The following is a 25860-nucleotide window of genomic DNA, read 5'->3' as shown; positions in this document are numbered from 1 at the left end:
GTCAGCGGCGGCAGTGCGAGGAGCTGCAAGTGGCTCCGGTACCACAGGCTGCTGACCCCTGGGGTGGGGGAAGAAGGGTGTAGCTCAAATACAAAGTTACTAAGCACATCCCTCAAGTTTAGTAACAGGGAATTTCTGTCTCTGGCTTTTACTATAGCTCTGAGGATACTAGCCCCTACCCCTGGCATGTACATGCACATGCACATTTATTTCTGCGTTTGGCTATCAGGAAAAATAAAACTTGAGTTTTTCTGCAGATTGCCCAGAGTGAATGTACATGCACCATTCTTACTCTAGCTACAGAATATGACTTGCTACCTATGACTGACTTAAGGTAGTGGATAACAGAGGTAGGTGGCCAGGAATCCATTAGAGAAAGTTCACAGCACAGCACTGTTTTCCTTTCTTGTTCTATTTTATGACTCCTTAGAAGTGAAACTCAGCCCCATGCAGAGGGCTAGCATGTTCCACTCAAATCCTTAAAACGGAGCTTAAGCACTGCACAGGTCTTCTGTTGACCCTCTGTAACTGGGTAATTTCACCCTGCATATCTACTATTCCTCTCCCCTTCCTGGGTGAGGGATATTTTGGATGGGTCTGGTCAGTCGTAAGCGCTATTATAGGGCAACAATACCAGATTATGCTGAGGGAAAAATATGGCTCAACCTAAAATACTCAAGTATCAGAGAGGTGGCTGTGTTAGTCTGTATCTTCAAGAACAAGAAGTAGTCCTGTGGCACCTTATAGACTAACAGATATTTTGGAGCATAAGCTTTCATGGGCAAAGACCTGCTTCGTCAGATAGTAAATACAGAAAAAGAATGTCTTAGGAAGGACTGAGGAAGAATTCTTATTCTAATAAAAAGCGTGGCTTTGTCTTACAAAATATCACCCCCTCCCCGCCACACACACGAGAAGAAGGAAACTAAACAGGGTCTATAACCTTTGTGAGTTATTGATTTCAGATTTTTTTTAAAAAAAGCACAAACAAGCTTGAATTTCTGTATTGATTATCCAATTATTAATCTTTATAGAAGCTTTTCTAACATTGCACATAATGAGCAATTCATCAAAGTATATTAGGTGCCAGGGAGGTTGCATTTGATATAAAGGGGTCATTAAGTTTCTTGTAATTGCACATTACTGGAGCTTTAGTTAGTGCTAAATCAAATCAACAGGACATACATGTATGCTCTCTAATTGACTTAATGTAATAATAAGTTGGCCCCTGGTGATCATCAGGAACACTCTTCAATGAGTAGTCTTTTGTTAGTGATTTTAAAAGACTAACTCACGTGCAGCTGAGGCCTATTGAATACAACACAAATATATCTACATAAAAGGCAGTGTGAAAGAATCATCTTGGTGTCACATGTGAGTTTTCGTCAAGTATTCTTTTCCTTTCTCATCAGGAGCAAGCAAAAGACCCAATTCTGCTTCCACTGAATCAATGGCAAAATTCTGAGTTCAGCGAGCACAACATCCATCCTCTAAACTAGAAATGCCTTTTACAGATTACAGGGCATATTCAAACCTTGTCCGAACAGGTGGAACATTAATGAGTTTACTGGAGTTAGCATGTTCACATCAGTCACCATTTGTGCCAATGTGAGCAGAAGATAACAAAGCCTAAACCTAGACATTTTGAATGTTGAGATATTCATACCTCACACTTATGTGCACAAATAGATAGCTGCTTGGACAAAATTGTAATTAGGTGCTCATGGCTGAAAAGCTGTCCTGAAAAGAAGCTGTGTGCAAATCCAGAGTACAGCACCCACACTGTGGCTGAGATATTTGGAGTAGTCAAAAATTAAGGGCTTGACACTGCAGCAAATTCGCAGGAAGGAGTTGAGCAAGGAGGCCATAAGTCTCAAAAACTTTATAAGTTATCCTTTCACAGAGCCCTGTTAGGCTTCCTCTTTTCATCCCAAGTCACTTCTATCCACTACATCTCATTCTAAGGAGCTTCACTCCTTTTAGTTACAAAATCACCTTCAGTTCTGCACAATTTTGGCATCCTCCCACTTTTGTTCTTGAAAATTACTTACATTTGTATTAGAGAATTATGAAAAATGAGGGTTTAAAAACAGAAGTGAATCTAAGAGGATTTCGGTCTTCTTGAAATGAATACAGATTTTGGTTTCCCTCATCTTGCGGCTCTGTCATGCACTGCTCCACCGTGGGGCCTTGAAAGGTTAAGAGGTATGCCTCAAATTCGGTTGAGTTTTAGGTACCTCTACACCAGTTACCAAAGCTATACAGAAAGAAGAGTCTGTCATTGGAAGGTTTTAAGAACAGATTAGACACATTTCCCAGGGAAGGCCTAGGTATACCTAATTCTTCCTGAGCATAAGGGGCTGGACTAGATGATCTCCTAAGGTCCCTTCCAGCCTTACTTTTCTGTGATTCTGTGATTTCAGGGGCCTTACGGAGTGCCAGACTGGGTGCTTCTGTGTCCCCCCAAAACTACTGATGTGTTTATGATGGAAAGTACACAACTCTGGCAAGCAAAACGTCATGTGTACGTTCTGAGTGAGGTCATCACTGTGACCAGAAATAAATGCTGAAAACTTGAGTCTGTTTGCCAACATCCAGGACATAATTTCTTCTGTCTGTGAAGATGAGAGGACAACCATTGGTGATACGGTGTGTAGTCATGGGTTGTCCTGTGTACAAAGGCTAACAAGACTGACAATACTGTTGGGCTGATTATGTGTCAGAGAAGCAGAAGCAATTTGCTTTTCAGCATGTTGGGGAAAGGCTGACAAAACCTCATACAGTATTTGATCACAGTCATTTGGTCATGTGCATGTAATTTCTCTTCTGTGCTAAAAATGGAGTGTGAAGCTAAAATTGGCAGTATGTACTGGTGGGACTGGCACAGACCAAGAGTCATGTGACAAATGTGGTGTGAGGTTGTCTCAGAAAACAGATGTCTGTGGCAAAGTGTTTGTGGCAAGATGACGTGGCCCTTACCATAACATGAGCTATACTTAATTCCATGGGATTTTGTTTTAACCACAAAAGGGTCAATCACTTTAAAAAAAAACAAACAAAAAACATGGAATTCGAAAAGACAGACGTTCTATCTCTGAATGCTGGTTGCACTAACAGATTTCATGGAACAGATTCAACTCTCACAGCAGTTTTACATTGGGGTAACTAAACTGAATAAAAATTCTCTACTAATATGATTCACTGTAGTCAATTTGGCCCAGAGGATCTGCCTGAAAGGGAGTTACTCAGGATTTATGCCCGCGTAAGGGAGAACAGAATCAGAACTTAGAGACCAGCTCCTCGGCCTGACCTGGTCCCTTTGTGTCACACTCATAGTTTTAAAGTCACCAGTTAAGGAATTTCCACACTGGCATAGCAAGGAGAGAGTAACAGAGAGGGAGCCGTGCTAGTCTATATACTATCAAAACAAAAAGCAGTCAAGTAGCACTTTAAAGATTACCAAAACAATTTATTAGGTGAGCTTTTGTGGGACAGACCCACTTCTGTCCCACGAAAGCTCACCTAATAAATTATTTTGCTAGTCTTTAAAGTGCTACTTTACTGCTTTTTGTTTTCAAGGAGAGAGTGTGTGGGACCACAGTGTTGCTGCACTCCCGTTATCCCGGGCTACCAAAATTGCCCCTTGGCAGCCAGGCACAAATTAGAACAGCCCTGACGTGACTCTTATTGTCTCTGGAGGCCAACAGGCTCCAGAATTAGCAAACTGGGTTAATGCTGAAATACCTTTGGTTGGACCTCTCCTACCAGGTCCTATATCCTGTGCTATGCAGAGCTTGTCTGGACCCAAGGAAGGGTCCCTTATCATGAACTGACAAGGCTATGGAGGGAAACTCACATAGAGTAAACAAACCTTGCTGCAGAAACTCAGTAAATACCACCGACTGGTTAGAACTGAAGAAATAGCCACTCTATCCCGGCTAGCTTAAAGTGCTTACAGAACTTGCTAAGTGCACTCACATTCTCAGGAGAGATTTATTTGGCCACATGATCTAATCACTTACAAACTAGCTACATGACTTCCATCCTTGAAGAGCTAGGAAAAAGGTACTTGAACAAGGGAGGCATAAAATGTTCATTTTACAAGCACACTCGAAGAGCTGGGCCATAATTCAAAACACTTGCACTGTACTTTCTAAACAATCACTTGTAATCACTCACAAGGATCTGTCCTGCATTTTCAAATACTCAAAAGTTTCAAGATGCAGGAATCTGAAAAGCTACAACAGGTTGACCTGGCAAGAACTATAATTCTGCAGTACACAAAAAACTTACTCGGAATTCAGCATGCCCTTTGATTGACTGAGAGAAGATGTGGGCAATTAAATGGTGTGAAAGAGCTTTTAAAATATATGAATAGACTTTTTAAAAAAGTCGACTTACACATGAGCCAAACCAGCACTTTATCAGAGTGCTAAGTCACATGGGGCAATGGGCTCTCATTTAACCAGAAGTCATAACCACAGCCAGTTTCTAATACAGCAGACATGGAAAACCTCCACAGTGACAAACTTGGGGCTTGCTCCTGAAATGTAATGAACGCTCCCAACTCCACAACGAGACCTCCACATGTTAACTAGATTGCTAATGTTGTAAGATGTCTCTGGGCAGATGTCTTCCTCCTCATCAGCTGAAAATTAGAATGTGAAGTTAAGGGAGTCTAAATATAGACCTAGGTATGTAGCTTTAAACCAAAAGGGCCTAGGCCCTAACTTCAAAAATAGCCTTGTGATGGGAAGCAAAAACATGATTATATCAGGTGCTGAGCGCTCAGCTCCCACAGAAGTATTTGGGAACAAAGAACATTTCAGGGTTGGGCCCTAGAAAAGTAAGAACACATTTTATTGGTGCAATAAAAAAGTCGATTGCAAAAAAGGCTTTGATCAAAGATTGTGTAGGCAGATTTGTGCTTGCTCCATAGCACTCCCAGTATTTCCCACCTTTTGTAAAATAGTATTTAACTTAATCAATTATTATCTATAGTCGCTTCTGTCGACACACGTTTCTTAAATACTTTCATTCCAAATTGTTTTGAGCGGAAACATTATTAAGAATGGAAATCTGGCATGCAAGCCAGTGGAAACCTCTATTGTTTCCAGTTTACAGAATAAGGAAAAAAAAACCACAACTGCTGAGGACAGAGATAAAAAACAAACAGACACTAGCAATAGGGAGTTAATGCACTGCATGCATTTACCTGCATTTGGAGAGAGTTCTAAAGGGCTGGTCAGGCTCATCTTGCTGTTTTCTTTCCAAAACCACATAGACACATAGTTAAGAGCCAAGTTTTGCCAGAAGAACTTTTTTTTGTTTGAGGGGGGAGGAGTTAGTCATAGAATAAATAACATGATTTTTTTTTTCAGGGTATGGGATGACAGGCTCTTCTGGTCAAGACACAGAGCAAATATTTACAGGTGCTGGGGAGACACCACTTCCTCCCTCTAGGCTTCAACCTAGTGTCTGCCACATAATTTTATCCACTGAACAGTTTTTTTTTTCTTCCAGTGATCTGCCAAGAGGAAATAACTTTGCTGTATTGGGAGTCTGGGAATCCTAGAAAACAATCTTAAATCCATAAAATAATTGAAGTGCACTTTTACTGAGCTGTTCAGTTCGATTCTGATTTTTATTACAATGTCAACAAGTGTTTAATTTGTTTGAAAGTTTAGGTTCTTAAATCTGAGTGATACACGGTAGTTTACGGCTTGCTGGCAACAGCTACTGTGGAAAAAAAAATTGAAAGTGCATATAAAGGCGGGTCTAAATTTGACATTGTGAAAGCAGGGAGTTGTGCCAAGAGCAGCAAACAGCATGGCTTTCCCAGCCCTGGCTGGCTTTAGGGACTGCTCACTATTGACATCAGTCGCTACGGGATACATTTCCCTGCTGTAACAAATCTCATCTGGAGATGGCAATTAAAAAAGAAACATCTTAAAACGTAATTTCTCTGCCTAAAACATTTACAGATGTTAACTAGATGGCTAATGGTGTAAGATGTCTGTGGGCGGACGGCTTCCTCCTTATCTGCTCTGTCAAATATCAAGATTTCTTTATAGAAAAACCCACAGCTCTAAAGTTGACATCCTTCTGAGGACTAAGGGCTGGTTATTATTATTTATTTATTTTTTTTTACTAGATTCCTGACTGAATTGTAAGATTCTGGAGGGGCGGGAGAAGGGATAACTATGAAACACCTCCCCACTTCTCTCCAGCCTCCTACTCCGCTCTTTTTTAACATTGTTTCCGCAGTCAGTTTTTAGAGGTAGCCTGATTTTGAAATGAATGCATTTAAAATGGCTACAAATTTCTCCAGTGACTAGATTAAGTAGTATTCCATCCAAACTTTACAATAACAATAACAACAACAGCTATGTAAGTTTTCTGCTTTAGCCACTTTGCCATGTATTTTCCGTCAGTCCCCTTGGCTGGTGTGTTTTTCTTAGCAATGTTAAATACATTTAGAGAGACACAGTGGACGAACCCGTAAGCTGATCCTCTTTATGTGTACACGGGCCATGAACGGGGATAGCATTCAAATGGATGAGCTTTTAGAAGCACTTGTCTCTGGGGACTGAGAAGGGGGTTTTCTCAGCTGGTTAAAGACTGTGCACTGACTGCACACGTGTCAGTCCCACCTCTACAGTGTAAGTGAAGTGGAACTTTTCTCTGAGCCAAGTACTCTGTGATTTACACAGCCGTATCAAATAACTCTGGAGTACCCTGCAGAAGGTGATGGCTAAAACCTCAATTCTGACATACGCAACCCAGACACAGTTGTCTGCTTGCGCCTTCTTTTTTTTTTTTAAACTGGCTTTGATTGGAGCCAGAGCCTTGGGTAAATCAGAGGAATTTCTAGATTTTTCTGAGTGCAGCGAGCGCTTGCTGTTTTCCGGTACCTACTTCCTGCCATATCTAAAACAACAGCAGCTGCAGGGGCCTGATAGAGAAGAGTTCCAGGGGACAAATTCACACAAATGGGGTGGGAAAGGAAAAAAAAAAAAGTGAGAGAGACAGTAAGGGCACAAGTTATTAGGGAGTTGATAACACACACACACACACTACATTAGATTCATTGTTAGGGCTGATATGCCTTTATGCTGTGGGCCTTGTCGTCAGAACAAAACAAACCCTGTAATTTGGCCATGGGAATGATAAATTTTAGCGCTCACTAGGATAACCAAGGTAGTTTAACTGCACTTGTTCTATTGTATTGAGTATCAAGGCTTGATTAGCTAATGCCTCTGCAGGCCAGATTAGCAAGAATGAAAATTTTGAGCTAGAGGCTTTAATATTCTGTTTGTGTCTTGGCTGTAGATAGCAGCCGATAGACTTGAGAAAGGAATGAATTAGCCTTATATACTTCTAATGCCCACAGCATGCTGTGCTAATGGAAACATCTGGCCACTGGACTGGGTAACATTCCACAGGCTCTGGGTAGAATTCTGATCTCATGACCACTGGTACAAAAGATGCGTATGATTATTTCACCTACTTTAGTGGAGGCACTTCCGATTTTCATTGGTGGAAAGAAGGTTAGAATGAGAACCCTCTCTTCCTTTGAAAATATATGTGCTATTGACAGAACCCCTGTGGCAGGGTCAGTACCACTCCTGGACCCCAGACCTCTGTTCGCTCCAGAATCCCATGGCATGGGCCTGCTTACCTTTCTGGCTCCATTCCCTTGGCCCAAAGGGCAGCGGGTAGGAGCCCCATGGTCTAACTGGGCTGAATGACCAGCCTCCCGCTGAGCCCTGAAGTTACCGGGGCAGTAAGCCCAAACACTCCCTGTGGAAGCTCCTCATTTCTGCTGTCTCGGATACTACTGATATTTTCTTTGGTAACTCCAATGCTCTCCTTGTCCAGTCTAGCCTCCCCACTTCTCTCCAGCTTCCTCTTCCACTCTCCCCATTCCCTACTGGGGGAAGGCTATTAAAAAGGCCTGTGGCAGCCTCCAGTGGGATCAGCTGGCCCTTAATTGATCTATAGCAGCCACTCCTCCACTGCTCCCACTCTACCTTTAATGATACCTGATTAGCCAAGGCTGTTTCTGTTTTTTAGCGCTGTTTCTGGCCTGACCCTGTCACACCCTGTTGAATCTGTAGGAGTGCTGTATGCATGGTACGGAAATTCAAAAAAAAAAAAAATTAAAGCTATTTTAAGGAACAGAAAGACAGCACATTCTAAGAGATGGCTCCCAAAGTTTCTACATATCATTCCAATTGTGCACAGATCAGATTCCAGATACATAATATGACTACATAACATGACTCCAGTGGGCTTTGAATCAGGTCCCTAATGAATACAAGCAAATATGCAATTTGAGTTACAGTTGCATGTTATTTGAAATTTTTAAATATGTATAGAGAGCACATACTGGAATAAAAGCAAGTAGGACGGGTTCTTTTTCACACAAATTATGAAACACTGTAATTTCATTGACTCAGTGGAGCTATTTCTGATTGCTCCTCTGTATGGGAGAGGCATGGGTATTTAGAGTGACATAGAATCACTCTCTTTACTACTGGCGAAGAAAAAAAAATCAGAACTTTTAAAGCATTCATACATAATGGTCTTGAAGAAAAGTTCTTAAAAATAACTTTAAGAATTTTGGTGCCTTGTCTTCAGTTATGTGGCTTTCTCAATTTACTTTTACTATTTTTTTTTTGTAATTCTGTATCCTGCTAATTTGCTGAAATTCAAATTTCAGATAACGAAAGTACGTAGGGCATATTAGGGTATGTACTAGTAAAGTAGAATATCATCCACCATACAGAGTGAAATTCAGCCCATTCAGAGGTCCTTACAAGCGCTACAATCACTTAAATTATTCCTTTAAATAGCGTTTAAGTGAGGACTTAAGAAATGCATTGGCCCTTGCTCAAGGCCGAATTTAACCACAGTAAAAGCATTGTTTTATATTCCACCACCAATATGCCAGACATTGTTGAACGATCTCAAATTAGCCAATTAAAAGGCTCTCAAGAAGGTCACAAGTAACCGGAGAGGAAGTGGGTAGCCTTGTCTGAACCCTCTCCCAAAAAAAAGCAGGATAATACATTTGTTTCTGATCCTAGTCATAGGTTTGTTACCTGATGATTTAATGCATTTAAAAGAAAATTTAAAAAAAAAATCAAGTTTTTAACGGTGTTACAAGGCAATCCCACTCTACCTTATGAAAGGCCTTCTCAGCACTTAGATCCTTTCTTCTTCTTGTTTGAGTCCTTAGTAATTTTCATTATTCCAATAAATTCGTCCTTGCTACAAAGCCTGTATGATCAGAATATACAAGGTTAGGCCCTGATCTAGCAGGCTGTTTCAGACTGATACAGGGATCCAACGGAACACAGCTGCTTGCAGAAAGCCTTACGTTAACATCTTCCCAGGCCTAAAGCTTCTATTTGCTGGAACATTTTACAGTCATAGTTCAAGCAGATTATGCATATATCACTGGGTCCTCTGGTTTAAGAAAGCCAGAGATACCAGTAGTAGTTAAACTGAACAGTTGAGAAGAGCTTTCTTTTTCAGTTATGCAGATAAATGCTTTAGTAAGTATCAGGGTGATTTTGGTCTGGAAGCATTTATGAACTTCTGGTGCAAACCATTTGGTACAGGTGGTTTCCTTGAGTTAATCTTAAATATAGCTTTGAAAATTTCAGCAGATGTTATACTTTTTTTTTTCAAGCTCTATTTTTTCCCTCTGCCAGTGGTGCGGAGGGTAAATCTATCTTATTTAAATATCCTTCTAAAAGGAATTCTTGAGATTCAGATAAAACTCATGTATGATAACATAATGCAAAACTTCTATTCATTTGTTTGTGACTATTATTTGGCACATTAAGGCCCATTAAAATCAATGAAAAGACTTCAATAAGGCTGAGATCAGGCCCTTACTGCGTTTTAAGCTTTATTTTTGCAAAGCTGTTAAGTAAGATTTCATATATTCCTCCAAATATATGCTGTCGTATTAGTATATTTTAAAGCTTCCTCTGGCTCTCCACAGGCTAATTGTCTCTGTATTCCTTCATGTAATGTGCTTTCTCATCACTAAACTTTTTACACGTTTTCTAACTGATGAACCATCTAATAAAAAAGATCTACTTTTTCTGGTTTTTGTGTGAATACTCTATTACCATATGTGACCCCTTAAAGCTGATTTGAACGGTCGCCAGCAAGAGACATGTGACTGTACTGCACTATCATTTCTTTGCTCAAAGAGTAATATTCCATCACTGTATCAGATTTTTGTTATTTGGGCTACACCATACCCTCCTAGTGAAAAGCTGCAGGAGGTAGCTCCACACAGAGATTAAAACCAAGTCATCCTGGCAAGGTCAGAGGAAGATGTTTACTCTTGTTTCCTCCACAGAAGACTCGCTTTAATCCCAGGTATTCCCAAATATCTTCATGGGGCCAGAATCCTCTGTAAAGAGGATCTGGACCCCTTTTATGGTTTTGACCACTGCTTGCTGGCAGGGCTGTCCTACAGACTCATGCTACCAGGGGCTCCCTTCTGGTCCTGACTACTCCTGGCTGTATTAATTTTTCTTGTATGACTTACATGGGTACTGAACAAGGACAATGTGAGTCCATCTTGGGCTCATGCCAAGTCAGTGACAGTCAGTCATAGGGTCATAAAGGAAGGCCACAAAGGCCAACTAGATCATCTGGTCTTACCTCCTGTACATCATAGTCCACCAACATCACCCATAGGCTAAGACTAACAACTCTCTAGAAGAGAAATTTAATGTGGCTTTTGTATGACTAGCAGTTTAAGTTAATTCTTTTATGTTCAAGGCACCCCCTTTTCCTCCCCTCCACCCACTGAAATTATCATCTATAGACAATATTTTCCACAGCAGTGAAATCCCAGGCTATGTTCTTCATTACTGCAGTCTTAGATGTATATCCATTTCCCCTGCCACACACATATTTATTCTTTCCTGCTCCTCCCCAAATCTCATTCTTCCCTGTTCGTATTTTAATGGAGATGTTTTATTTCCCCTTCCACTTATTTATAATCTCTCACTTCCCCTCTAATTACACCAACACAGAGTTTCACAACCAAACCAGCTGTGCATTCTAACATCAAATGGTACTATGTGTATCTACATTTTATAGCATTAAGGCAAAATATTTTTACTGTATGTGAAACAGATATTTTTTCCAAACAGAATAAATATATATAAACATATACACACTCTCTTATATCCATCCGTCTTCAAACAAAGGGCCTACTATTGCAGTTACAGCCATGAATATGGGCCCTTGTCCCTGTGTGGCACCCCACTTAAGCTGGTCCACTTGAATAAAAGAGTCCCCACACACAGATTTAATCCTACAAACATTTATATTCTGGACTAACTCAGTGGGAATACTCAGATGCAAGTTTCAGTGGAACTGAACTAACCACCGTGTGAAGAATTGGCCTATCCCTCGATCTGTAGCCAGCCTGACTGCCAGAACAAGAGAGGAAATGCCTTCCCATCAGCATATCTCCATTTCTTACACTGATTTATCACAAAAATGATGTTCTGGTTCCAGCCTTTTCCTCTAGCTTCCTCTTCTGCAAAGCCTACACTTTAGGTTTCAACACTGTCAGCCTTTTCCCAAGTCTTCAGTTACATCATCAAAATATTTGTAAACTTTTCGGCAACCCTTAAAATTCTCTGTTAGCAAACGGGCTTTAACATCTCTCCAAGGAGCTGCTCTCCTCAGTCTCTGCTATTCTAGCAGAGGATGGGCCAGATCTTCATCTGGCATACATCAGCACAGTTCCACAGAAATCAACAGAGCTTCAGCCACTCACACCAGTAAAGAATTTCATCCAGTGTTTCTACTTTTGAGTCTAAAGTTTGAAGAAGATGCAGAAATTCTGGTCTGGTTTGTAGACACATAGCAAGGATTGCTGAAAGCAGCTGCAAGAAGTACCCGGAAAGTCCTCCAGAGCAGCTACTGCTGGCTTATATGTAGGATCATTGCGGAGTACACATACTTGCCAAAATCTAATAATTTCTGTCTTGGAATCAGTTTTTCTTCTCTCTGTTTTCTGGTAAGCTTTGTAGTCAATTTTACTGACCTTCATGTGCAACACAACAATAATCCCACCGTTTATTCTGTTTTAAAGAGACATAAAGAGGTTGGGATTGTGGTTATGAGTGTGGATCTGTCCCCCAGAATGGCAGCTCCTCCAGAAGCCCTCCTTCTTAGAGACCCTTGCTCAGTGTTTGAGAGACCCTCCTCCCAAACTATTTATGCTACTAAAAACAAATATAGGATGCTTCCACACAATTCTGAGTCCTTTGACTGACTCTGCTGCCAAAGTGAAGACAACTGTCCTAATTCTGTACATTAGTTTTAAACTGGTATCAATCCACTGATTTCCACCCAGCTACTCCTAATTTACTGTGGTGTGAGATCAGAATCATACCTGCATAATCTTGTGGCCACAGAATATTTAATGGAGAGGGAAAGATCTGTCCCTCTATATCCATTGTACATTTTAGAGAGTTTGTCTGTTTGATCAAGAACAGAGTTAGGACCACCAAATTTGGTATACAGCTTCCTCTTATCATAACTTGAAGCAAAGTATGGTTATGGTTGTGCCAGGAAAATGGGATATGCCTGGAATGGGATAGCTTCTCAAAACACCAAACAGAAAAGACACAGGATCACCATATCAAGTACAATCACCAAAATTGACATAACTGAGTGAATGTTGAAAGAGACTGAACTGAGACAAGCCAGAAAAATTGGCTGAACCTGAAAAATGGATTGCTTCTCAATAAACCTTACAGAAAAGAGATAAAATGGAGAAATTTGAAATAGTGCTCTGTTTTGTCACAGCTAAATCAATGCTTAAGGTTTGAAAACTAGAAAAAAAGGTTATTGAAAACCAAATTGCCTATAGTCTTTTTTTGGTTAAAACAAAATTAATTATAAGAATTTACAGGGTTGAAGAAAAAAAATACACTTGACAGAGTTCCCATTAACAAAAATTACTAAAAAAAAATGAATTGGCAAATTTTAACAAATTTTAAGAAGTCTGAAACAAAAATTAACTTCATAAAAATAACACTATTTTTGAAAAGAACAATAATTTAACTAAAGCATATACATTTTATTTTTATAGTTTTAAACTTGATCTAGGGACTCCAGCATAAAATAAACAAAACCCAACATGAAGTATAAATGAGTTATCATTAGTAATAACAATTCCCCTTGAAATCTTTTTGACATTAAAGTGTTACAGACCTCAATTTTAGGTCAGACAAGTACATTTTACCTCACTAGTATTGCTCACACAATGGTTCTCTATTATAAAGTGATTCTGTCTGGTGTGGTCATTAATGGATAATCCAGTTGCACAGAGGTAAAAGTCTTCAAGTAAATAGTTTAGTCTATGTCTAAATCTTGGAATGCTGTAGAGCTCAAATTTTATTCTAATTGAAGATTGAAAACAGCTAATTAATAATAGTGTCAAAATAAACTTTACAGTTGGCTGCTGGGGCTGCAGTTTGATTGCATCTAAACAGCCTGGGGCCAGTTTCGGCCCTGCAGGCCTGTAGTCCAGGTTGGGAATATTTTAAGTACAACATAAAGTGCACTATACTGGGTATCCACCTGACTTCATATTGCCAAGAAACCTCATTCAATAGACTTAGAGAATTTTCAGCAAGGTCAGTCATGAATGGGAAATACAAACCACCACATACACTTTCAAATCAGGGAAAGGTTCTCAGTAGTATACAAATATGACATGGAATTGTTTTAGTTTTGTTTCTACTACATTTTTTGAACTTCCGTATTTTTGCAAGCCTTAGAGGTAACAACAACAATAAACGCAAGCAGCAGCATTTTCTCTCTCAGTCTTATCCAGTTTCTAGCAGGTGTTACTTATTTGATAACCATGAATTTCTGCTTTCAGTGGGTCAGAGTCAGTCACCTTCCACTCTCAGTCATGCTCAGCATCATAGAATTTACAAGGCTCATATAGGGACAGAATTTAAACCATTGGCCAAACTCCATAATTCTTTAGCTCAAGCTTCCACTCAAGTCTGTACCACAGGAGAATTTTGGCTGAGTAAGAACAGAGACTGACACCCTACCTCTGCCATCCCTATCTGGTTATGCACAGCCAAAATTCTGTGGAACAACTTGGTTCTTCTGCATGGGAGTAAAAAAAGAGAGGTTGTGCCTGGGAATTTTATGGCCTATTTCCTCACGTGTTGCTTGGAAACCGTATTATAATCCAAGGAAAGACTGCACACTTGGAGCCATGGATTATGACCTTCTTGTAGCCTGCAGCATGTTTTTCAAGGTAGCCCAACTCTTGGAACTACAAATACGGTGTTCCAGAACGATTGAACTCACATGCTTGTCTTTGGCCACTATCTCCCTTCAACTAATATTCTATTTTGTGTAACGGTAAGTTAAAAAAAACAAAACAAAACTAAAACAAACCCTACACCACAGCGAAAGGCCTTTTCAACCACAAAATCTGTCTTTGTCACCCCAGCAAAGCCACGGGGGAGGCTCTTTGATCTTCATTTGAAATTAGCTAATGTAGTCAAAGAGCTATGGGCCCATGCTTTTCCACTGCCTGACCTGTCTGCTGATATTTGCAGTGTTAAGACTGTGCAGCCTTTCCCAGATGCAGGGAATGAGGAAGGCTTACGGCGTGATCCTTTGTGACAAACCTGTTAGCTTCCCCTTTGGTAGCAACACAATTAGAGTCCCTCTGAGAACTCTGAGACAGGAAAGAATATGAGTCATCCTAATAGATGCTCAAGCTGCCCTAAAGCCTGCAAAGAAAGCAAGCACACACTGTCTATCACTGTACCAAAGTTCTGACTGAAAAAACACAGTTGTCAAGCAGATGGAGATGAAACAATCAGTTGTGCTGCATACAATTCTCCCAAAAGACTCCAGTCTTTGACTGTCTATCAACAACTAGATTTCAATGAATGTGGCTATTATGCATTTTAACTTTTAGCTTTGGGCCAGGTCTACTCCCAGAGAACCCAAAGGGACTGTTGATTTAAGCAGGAACAGGAGCAGATCTTTTGCTTTTTAGTAATCTAATAACATTATAGCTTGCTTACTGCTAGCAAAGTTCACTGTTCAAGAAGCCAATTAGACTACTTATGGGTGTAAATTTCCTCCTACGCCTAGGTCTTGGCCAGACTGGGCTCTGTGTTAGTTAAACCTAACTCCTGCGAGATACAGCCGAGATCGATATATTACTTTTTGTATACTCAGATCCATGGAGAAAAGGTTCTTTCTGAAGCAACTTCTCCAGATATCTTATGTCAAGAAAGATCAGGGCACCAGAGTTCTGGGACCTCTAAGTGCCTTACATGATATTAACATTGCACAGCTCAATGAAGACACTCTTCAAAAATCTTTTAAACAAATAGTATATTCCAAAAACGAAGGCTAGCATCTGAACAAAGCTTTCTCAGGCAAGTCTTTGCTTCTACAAGACACAAATTTTCTTTGGCACCAAGCCAGGCTTATAAGCAGACGTAAACGTTACTGAAGCTGAAACGCAGCAAGTCCTTCTCCCCAGCTCACCTAAGAAAACTTTAAAAAAAACCTTCCTCTTTGAAACACCAGTGCCAGTCTCCATTTCTGGGGAAGGAAGGGAATGAATAAGATGTAGAAGTGAAATGTGATTTTTTTTTTCATTTAATTGCACAAGGGAGTACCGGGACTGCAGAGTGAAATTGGGATTGAGTCTGAAGAGATGCAGTATGACACAGCCTCGGCATACACTTAATGACCTGAAATGTTTAAAGCAAAGGCAAACACAATGAAAGTGTTGTTTCCTGAATGCTAAAAATACCATATGATAGCCAAAGTGTAAGTTACTGCCCACTGATGCCTTCCTTTTTCGGGTGCCTACTCACCCTCACCTCCGCAAAATACCCTCATTCAGTAGGCCTGGATGTGACTGGGAGTTGAGGGCACTCAGCCAGTTTCAGAAGGGACCTCAGTGTCTTGATGAATTGGATTCTTAAAGACCTTGTGTTAATGTTCAAAGAAGAAAAATAAAGTCCACCATTAGCTTTCACAGTGCACCACATCTAAGGCCATGTCTATACTACAAAAATAACACTGAAGTTGCTTACTTTGAAGTACAACTTCAAGTAACAGGCTTCAAAGTTGAGTGTCTACACCCACCCTACTTCGAATTTAAACTTTGAAGTCGGGCACTACTCCATTCTCAGGAATGGAGTAAGGACTTCGAAGTAGGGAAAATGCGTGTAGACGCTCTGCTGGCTACTTTGAAGTAACGCCTAACTTCGAAGTTAGTTTCTAGTGTAGACGTACTCTAAAAGTTTAATACCAAGAGGTTGCATCCACGAGGCTGGGCGGAATAAGGAAATTACACCTGTTCTTGTCATTTACAGTTTTGGAGGCTCTCTTTTAGTGAGGCTCTGGGGAGATTCTATTCACAAAGACTGCTCTAAAGAGTGAACAGGCTACCTTGATATCCTTGCCATGTGTGTTTCAGTTTAATGGTCTACCACTCAGACTCAGACATTTATGCCCATTAAAGGTCTGACCCTAATGAATGATTTGATTCCTTTATATTATTTCTCTTACCCATCACATATAACCTACATCCTAAATGTTCACGACTCAGATTGTTTTACCTCAGCAGCATGTACACTTTCAGCTATCGTTAGAAATGAGAAGGGTCTGGTCTCAGGCACGGGGCCAGGTTTGGTAAAACTTTCCATGAGGAAAGCTTTTTGTTTTCTCCCATAGCTGCTAGACAAAGCCAATAGGGAGGGAAGGACTGCTGATATCCAGACTGAGGTGTAGACAGTATTACTGCACTTTGTAGACTACCTGCATGTTGTTCTAATGACATCTGGACTACTGGAAATCAGAGAGTGAACTCAAAAGTTTTCAAAGGCATAACTGTGGCAGAAGCAGACTAAACTTAATGCCTCAAGAGCCAATCACTGTAATCACAAAGCTGAAATGTATGAAAAAGGATACATTTCAGCAAAAGAATAATTCTGTCTGCTACAGTTCCTGTTCAAATAAACTATATCACCAAATCACATGCACTTCAGAAGTACACAGGAATATAAAAAATGAACATATGGTTTAGAGGCAACAGAATTTCATATAGATGGTATAGGAGATATATGGACTTGTCAGACATCTAACAGTTCGACAATACACGCAATTCATGGGAATGACATTAGGAATAGCTCATATTACATCCATGAGTTACACTTTTACTGCAAAAGTTATTTTCAAAAGAGCCATGTTTAAAATAAAATGGCTGGCGAGGCTACAGCTTTCAGTAACATTTTACCCACGGTTTTACCACTTTTACTTATTATTACTTTAATGCTCCCAATTTACCTTTTTAGATTAAAAGAAGTTGAAAAGAGTGCATTCATGGTCAAAGTATGATAAAACTCCACTATACTGAGATAAATATGGAAGTAAAAAAATACTTGTTTTAGAAAAGAAGCTGATGATGTGTTTTCAGTAACTGCTGTCAACCACATACTGAAAAATTCAGACACCTCTTTGTTTATGATATATATAGTCTTGTCACTCTGCTGGGAGTTAAGCGCACACATCCAACAGCACCAAGACCAAAAACCAGCTCTTTATCTTAAAAAATGGGGAAGGAAGGAATGAACTTTGAAAGCAGCAGTTGAAAGCTCTTAAAATCCATAGCACCTGGAATCCTAACTGAACAGTGCTTTTTGAGGAAAAAAAAGGGGAGCTGGTACTCAGCCAGCTCCCCGTCTCTCACCTCACCACCCCTCCAGTCAATCCCAAATCTGGGGCTGCCGAGGTGCCAGTACTGAGTACTGGCAAGTACCAGTACAAAAAACACTGGAACCAAAGGGAAAACAAATATAAAAACCAGTGAGGCCAGAATTTTAGCCTAAAAGCCTGAGGCAAATATTCGTGAGCTTAGGGAAAGTATAGAACTTGAGATATGTAGCTCAAGCACACATTTACTCAAAACCTAACTATGTTTTTTTATTAAATATATTTGTTATTGTCTCTATAGCAATTACATGAAATGAAAACTGGGAAAAAGGGTATATAATAGCTGTCAATATGTGTTGAGAAGACAGATCACAACGAAATCTTTTTCCTGTGGGGACCAATGTGTTTTCCCATTGCTTGCAGAAGGTATCATTACTTGTGAATGCAAAGCCATTTCTTTGATATTTTTAGTGGCAGGAAACAATTTCACAATTAAACCTCATTCCTCTGCCTCTCAAAAATTATGTTTCTTGGCATTACAAGAAGAAGATTTGGGCTCAGTTCTTTGTTCCACCACGCTACACTAGATGCAGGAATGGGAGATGGGGGAAGGAGAAATGAGCTAAAGCCACACTACACAGGATGATTGACCTGCTCAGGGTTGATCTTCTGGAGTTCCACTTCACACATGCACAAAATGATGCTCACAAGGATCAGCGTCAAGAGGCAATGAATAAGGAAGGTCGAAGGAAGGTTGACTTTCTGGTGTGTGAACAGACAGGGAAGTCAACTGCGGATAAAATAATTTTAGCTACGCAATTGGCGTACCTAAAATTGTGTATGAGCAGTCAACTTCTATGTCTAGGGTAGACATAGCCATGATGACTTTAAGCCACCTCTCCAGCTAAGTTCTACTTATTGCCACAAAGGGTTTTTTTCCTAACATCTGAGTGAAGCAATCAAAAGCTTGGAAACATTTCTGAGCCATGTTGGTCAGAACATGAACGTACCCTCAGAAGGGACTTTTCTGCAGTATTTTGGCACAAGTCATGACTCAGACTGGGAAGGAGAAGCATACAAAATATGTAAAATAAACATTAACTGAGTAGACGCATTTCAGTACATGAAATAAAGTTGGGTTCCATGGATGGGCAGAAGTTCAGGTCAGCTCTTAATTTCCCAAAAGCAGCTGACTTCTTGACTAGTGAGTCACAATTCTGCTGTATTTTGCAAATGGCTGTTTAGCACATTTATACATCTGTGGCCTGGCAAGCCAATGATAGCTGACTCTTCCTGAGCCCAGTTAGCCTCTGTGGAGACAGTTATCTTGAGCCTTGTGAACAGTCTTGTCTCTGGCTTTGTACTGAAGAATTAGTGCTGATAATCAATGATTTTTAAAAGGCTTAGCAGAATAGACTATATCTTTATCTGTCTGTCTTGTAGGGTTTTCCATCGCTCCTAATCACCTTAGTGTCTGAGCTGCTGCCAGGATAGATCCTTGTGCAATTCATGGAGTCTTCTCCATTGGCTACTATAAAACTCTCTGCTTGGGACACCTCTCTTTCTTTATAATAAGGCACTTTTCATATCAAAGATACCTAATAACTTCTTTGGGCCTTGAGTCTGATCCTGAGTTCAACATGGCTAATACAGTGACTATGGGAGCAAAGGGAGCAGCCATCAGGCAATAAGCAATAGCTCTTTCACACAGTGCCTCAGGCATTAGCATTTGCATGACTGAGTAAGGACTCCTGGTCAGGGTATTGAGGGCATCTCTTATGCTTTTTTGCAAAGAAATACGGAAATTTCTGAATGACCACCAGAAAGAGGGATAAAAGCTCATTTTAACTCTTTCATGCAGAGGGAGAGGGATAGCTCTGTGTTTAGCACATTGCTCTTGTAAACTTTGGGTTGTGAATTCAGTCCTTGAGGTAGGGATTTGAAGGGCCTGGGGCAGGATTGATTTAAAAAAAAACACACCTTTGTCAAGGATGGTGGTAGGTCCTGCTGTAAGTGCAGGGGACTGTACTTGACCTCTTGAGGGCCCTTTCCAGTTCCAGGCTATGACAACTGGGTCAAAGCTCAAGATTTGTTTTGTTTTGTTTTGTTTGTTTGTTTGTTTAAATCTGAGGTTTCATCTTGAACAATACCTCAGCCCTTAATACTGCAGTGTCAGCACTGGGCGTGAGTCACAGGCCAGTATGGGATTAAATCTGTGTTAACTGACACAAGAGCGCTAAGTAAGCCAGATCCATCTCAATATTAGTAATATATTCACTGTATAGTTCATATTACTTTTCCAGGGGCGTTTCAAGGGGTTTATACTGTTTTTGAGACAGATACTCATGCATTAAAACAGGCTACCAAGCTAATCAGTGGCCCAGGTGGTTACTGTTGGTTTTTGTTTAAAATTAAATTGCCAAGCTAGAAGCCTCCTTGGGTTTTCCCCTTATACCATGTGCACTGAATATCATTACAGCAACACTGAAACATCATATACAGTACATATATTTATATAAACACACTGACTGCATTTTTCCAAGGACCTCTGTGATGTAGATGGACTAAGTCTGGAATTACTCCAGACCAAATGAATGAATATTGCTTTGATCCCACAGGCTGAAACTGGAAAACTTCTGTTTATTCCAGGTCCAAGATTACTTTAAAGGTATTAGAAGTAGGGGTATATAAATCAAACCAAGAAAAAAGGCAAGTTTGTGAGGCTCTGACTCAAATGTCACTTTGTGTAACCAGCGCTGGATTTTTAATTTATCCTGTGGTCATATTAGCATGATGCCTGTCTATTTTAGGGTTTTATACAGCCACCTCTCACCGTGGTATCTGAGCACCTCCCATGTAAAATCAATAGCAATTAAAGGTGCTAGTGGGCTCCATGGAATCACTGGCACTTCTACTTTTAGAGAGTAGGGCCTTGGCTTTTGATTTATTAGATATTATTAAACTACTTTTAGGGAGGGGAGAGTTGGATGGTGTATTTTAGGTAGGTGGAAGAAAAGCTGTGCATCAAAATTAACTTATTTTTCCAGCTTTTGTATTATTTATTCACACATAAATATAGAAACAAAGTTTAATGAGTTATAAAAGTTTGAAGGACAAATGACTGAATCAATGCTTAAATAATAAACAAAAGGTGATTTAAATCTATTAAAAATAAAGATGAAATTATCTATTTATTCCTTGACTTGATTGTAGTTCTGCTTTTCCACCTTCAAAATATTATGATAAAATACATACTGTCTATATAATTCTCCAACAAAGAAAACAATTAAGGATGGATAAAATACTAATGGGAAAAAAGGGCAATCAACTGTTTGAATTTAACTGCAGACAAACAAACAAAAGGGTCTTTTTCCTAGTTAATCAGATTTACTTTGTGATAGCTTTACTGCCAATGGTTAACACCTAGCTCTACCATTAGTTCCAGTTACTTCAGTGAAAGTGATATGACATGACACATTTTTCTCTGTCAGCAAAGGTATTACAATCCAGCCTACAATGGGTAACATAACAGAGAAACCAAGACCTCCATACATTGAAGCCTCTACAGATGTTGCAGTCCCCAAGCTGCCCTTACGAACAATGTCTGTTGGTCAAAAATCCATCCTTCAGTAGCTGGTCTTGGGATATAAGAGGTGGCTCTTTACTGAAACAACTTCATAAAAGTTATTTGCTACACTGCTAGTAATCAGACAGTTAGGGAAGATGGGGAAACCCCTCCAAAGAATGTACTACTACTTTAACTTCCGGATAACTCTAGTGATGACTAGTGAAATGTGATTGGTTGTTTTTTTTTTTTGGTAAATGTCAAGTGGCATAAGCACACAGAACATCATAAAAATAATAAGCAGCAATAAAATTGCCACTGGCAGTAAGGGAAGTAGTAAAGGAAGTAAATGGTGCACATTAGTTGAAAAGGTAGAGATGCGGGGAGAAAGGAGACATACGTTATAGATGAGAGAAAAGTTTGCCAGTTTCTGAGGTACATTCCTGGGAGTAAGATATAGATGAATTTGGAAGATTTTCCTCTGTCTCTTGAGAGAGAGAGAGAGAGAGAGAGAGAGAGTGAGTGTGTGTGTGTGTGTGTGTGTGTGTGTGTACAGTTATGTTACCACTGCTTTTACAGAGTGATCTTTAATTTGTGGAAGTAGAGTAACAAAAGATTCATGTGTTTTCTCTTACTATTAACAAAAGAGAGAATTGTTTCTCTACCTCTGGTTCTGTGGCTGATTACAGAATGGCTTTAAATAGCATGACACATACTGAAGTATGGATTCTATCATCTGGCGACAGTGATGGGTAACTATTAATTACTGGGCCCATCATTTATGCTGAGTTAGAGAAAATGAGCTTGGGATGGGGAAATGAAATTCTCTTTTCCAAAACACAAAGCGGAAAGAGACTTGCCCAGGAACATCTACTGCATGCTAAGAGCTGTAGCAGGTTCTGAGGTTGCTGTGCTCATCCTCCCTGGGGTGGCGCTGGCTAGTGAATCTCTGCACTCATACCACTAACATTTCTGAGCCCCAACCGTGCCCCTCCAATGGGAAGTAGCAGAAAACTGTTCTGAATGCTGGGGGAGGTGGGACTGCACCAGTTGCATAGCCTCAGACGGAGTTCTGATGTTCCTAAATGTCACTCTTCCAAAGTGATCCTTTTTGTTTTTTATTACGTATAAAATTATTACATTATATTAAACAAAAAAGGGAGAGAGGGCATGATGGGTAATAATTTGTGGAGGTGTAATGCGCTGCTTTTCTAGAGCAATAATTACATGACGGATAGTGATATGTATTGAATCTCTAAGGTTATAACACATAGATTCTCACTTTTAAATTTGTGATCTGCCTCCCATGGATAATTTTTGCTTTCTATCAATCTTTCTTGTGTGTGTTTTGTTTTGTTTTTTACTTTTTTTTAAATTTCATTTTAGTTGTTGCATCAGCTTAAATCTTGTAGCTCATAACACTGCAGTATGCATGCAGAAAAAATGAAGTATGTTTATATGAAGACTAGCCTGTCCTCACTACAGAAAGAAATGCAGGGAAATTTTGAAATAGCCATGTAAAACATTAATGAACTGTGCTTCTAGTTATGCCTTTGATTTGTCTGTCACGTAATTGATTAGGATTTCTATTACGGAAAGATGGTTTCCTAGAATGAAAAAGCTAAATGCGGTTATTCAAGTACAAAAATACTATTTTTTTTATTCTAATTCAACAAATAAATAAAACTGAAATAAAAAAAACTGTCCCAAAATTATATTTAAAAAGTAAAATTAATTGTTTTTGTTGTAATTTCTCCTTGAAAGACAAACACATTCAGAAACTCCTTGGTACCAATTAGTTTTAACATACACATTTCAAAGATACCCCTTTGCCAAATAGCAAAGTATATTACATAAAAATATATTGCTATTGAAAAGGAGTTCAGGTAATACATTATGCGGAAGGTTCAGAAAACTACTGGGATATTTAGTGGTAAGTGCTGACGTATAGTTCAGCGCAGTCATACAATTAAATTGAAGATTACCCTCTTTATTGTGTTCAGCTAATAAATCTTTGGAAACCAAAGTCTGACAGGTTCATTGCAGCATTTGAACGTCTGAGTTCTACATGGGCGTGTATCTATACATACAGACAAACACATGCAAATTTATGAACTCAAAGAAATTTGCTATAAATCTACATTAGGAACTGAAGAAATAAGCCCTAATTGTAAATGCCACCAGACTAAAAAGCTATCGGCCGAAGGACATGCCTCAGTTTTTAATTTGAGTTTTTTCAGCTGGAGTAGAGCTGTTTATCATTCTGTTCTAGTTAGCACAATTATGTATCTGAAGTTTCACTGCATTACAAACAGGGCAATGTTAAATACGTTTTCACTGCCATTCCACAGATCATTGGCATAGGCAGAAACCAAGACCATATGGTTAAGATTATTGCAGTGTAGCTATTGGTCATGCAGTTTGCTCTACAGTGACTAACAGCAATTAATGCTTAAAAATACAGTTTTGCTATTGCAAACAAAATTAAAGAACTCTTTCTCAGACAGATACCATCAGAGCAAAATTCTGCACCATTCCACAAGGCTGTTAATTGGCACTTTCTTCCACCAGGATTGTGAAGGGGGTTAAAAGAACTCACTGATACAGCAATATGGTTGAATGCAAACCTCTACAGCTGTGGAAGACTTACCATCATCCAGGTACAACTGGTCCAATTCCTCAGGTTCTCGCTTGATCATTACAGGAATAGGGGTCAAATTATGATTACTGTCCTCATGCAACTCTGGCAATGACAGTGGTTGGTTTGTTGGAGACTCATTTCTTTGAACCTTCGGCAGTTGGTGCTGCTGTTGACCCATTATGGATGAGTGAGTTGGACTGCAGGACTGCAAATAGGTTGGCTCTTTGGTAACAGATGGAACTGGAGAAGAGGGACTGTTGGGATAGAGTGTTTGTTGGTAACCAAGGGAACAGCTACTGCTCAGATGTTGACTCACCTGCGGCTGCAGCATGATGTGAGATGATTGCTCTGGAGAACTTGGGTGCACAACTATAGACCTTGGCACTTCTTGTATGGTAGGGACACCTCCACTGGGCTGCTGAAGTCCTAGGTGACTGTGGCCCGTGTTGGTGATGCACTTGTAAGCAGAAGATGAAAGATCATGTAGCTTGGGGCTTGAGCTGGGGGAGGATGACATCACAGTGTTTCTCTGCTGACAGGAAGTGAAGCCAGCCACAAGGCACGAACCAGGATCAGGAGGCATCATGATCTGCTGGCTGTAGTATGGTTTAGAGAGAGGGTTTAATCCTTGGTTCATTGGTCCACAGGTTTGAGCAGGCTCATAGTCATCAGTAGGTTCTGTTTTTATAATTGGAACTGTTAAGAGAGAGGAAAAAAAAGCTTTAAACAAACATGAAGTGCATATTGGTATGATCAAGTTGGCTTGTGGCTAGGATACCCTTTGAAAAACAAACAACGTCTTGAATAAGACTCTGTGTGTCTTTTGCCTAATTCTCCCACCCTATAAAAAAAATGAATGAGTCATCAGCACAAGAAAGTCACAGCTGGTTTTAATATTGAAAAGGACTATTTTCTTTGGACTCTCCTTCAGCACTAATGTGCTATAAAAATCTATTTGCAAATAGCTGAGCTGCAGTAGAAGCCTTGGACCCAAGGGCTCCATGGATTTGTAGTAATCAAAGCAAAAATTTTAACTTGGATGTACTACTGCATTTCTACTGCTACTGATGGCCTATTTGATACATGGCTGCATATTCAGTAAACTCAAGTAGAATAAGATAGATATGGGTCCCTGGGTGTTCAACAGAAATAAGACAGCAAAGACAAATGACAATACTGTTACAGACAAGGAGTTTTTAATCATAAGTTTTTTTTCTTTCAAAAGACCAGGAATTTCACTTACTTTTACACAACTGTGTTTAGCCTCTGCTCCTTACTACCTTGCCAATGGGTGTAAAATATTGTACAAGTTGGATCCAAACAATCAATGTTTATTCCAGGCTCTGCCTACCAAGAAGAAACCTGCTCCTACCAGGGACAAATTCTTTCTTTCATCCTCGGCCTCAAAGGTGTGCTGACAAAGCTGTACCTATCAGTCCTGCAGAGAAAGCCCCTCACTGAAACACAAAGGGTGGATGGCTTTGAATTTGCTATCTCAGCATACCATTGACCAAAAAAAAAAAAAAAAAAAAAAAAAACCAAAAACTTGAGCCTCTCTCCAATAAAGGCAATTCAGAGAGGAGAGGACTTTGTGCATCCTGGCTAATGGAGTTTTCAAGCAAAAGACTCCTACTTGCTATCAGTTAGAAGGGCCACATAGGCCCAGATTTTTTACGCTATTTAAACATTCAGCACTGCAGCGCATAACTGATTTAGGAGTCTAAATGTCTTTGGAGAGGGGAGCTAGGCACTTGGAACCTAAATCCTGTTGACTACCAATGGGATTTTGACTCCTCAGTGTCTCGAGTCTTTTTAAAAATGAGATTTAAGCTCCTGAATCAGTTAGGCTTTGAAATGCTGAGCACAGCAGTGTCTAAATATCTTT

At 39.8% G+C, this 25860-nt stretch overlaps 1 protein-coding gene across 4 annotated transcripts in view; it reads right to left on the bottom strand.

Annotated features, from left to right (window-relative positions):
* NFATC1 (nuclear factor of activated T cells 1) overlaps nt 1-25860 on the bottom strand; it is a 149460-nt gene that overhangs the window by 14321 nt on the left and 109279 nt on the right. For 3 of the 4 annotated variants that reach the window (XM_074987550.1, XM_074987553.1, XM_074987552.1), the window contains exon 9: nt 23985-24671. In XM_074987550.1, coding sequence (XP_074843651.1) covers nt 23985-24671 — 687 coding nt within the window. The remainder of the gene's footprint in view (nt 1-23984; nt 24672-25860) is intronic. The other variant, XM_074987554.1, reaches the window with a different exon arrangement.

This window comes from Carettochelys insculpta, chromosome 2, assembly GCF_033958435.1.
Source record: "Carettochelys insculpta isolate YL-2023 chromosome 2, ASM3395843v1, whole genome shotgun sequence".
Lineage (NCBI taxonomy): Eukaryota > Metazoa > Chordata > Testudines > Carettochelyidae > Carettochelys > Carettochelys insculpta.
The sequence above is the reverse complement of the archived record's forward strand: the minus strand, read 5'-3'. Positions and strand labels throughout refer to the sequence as shown.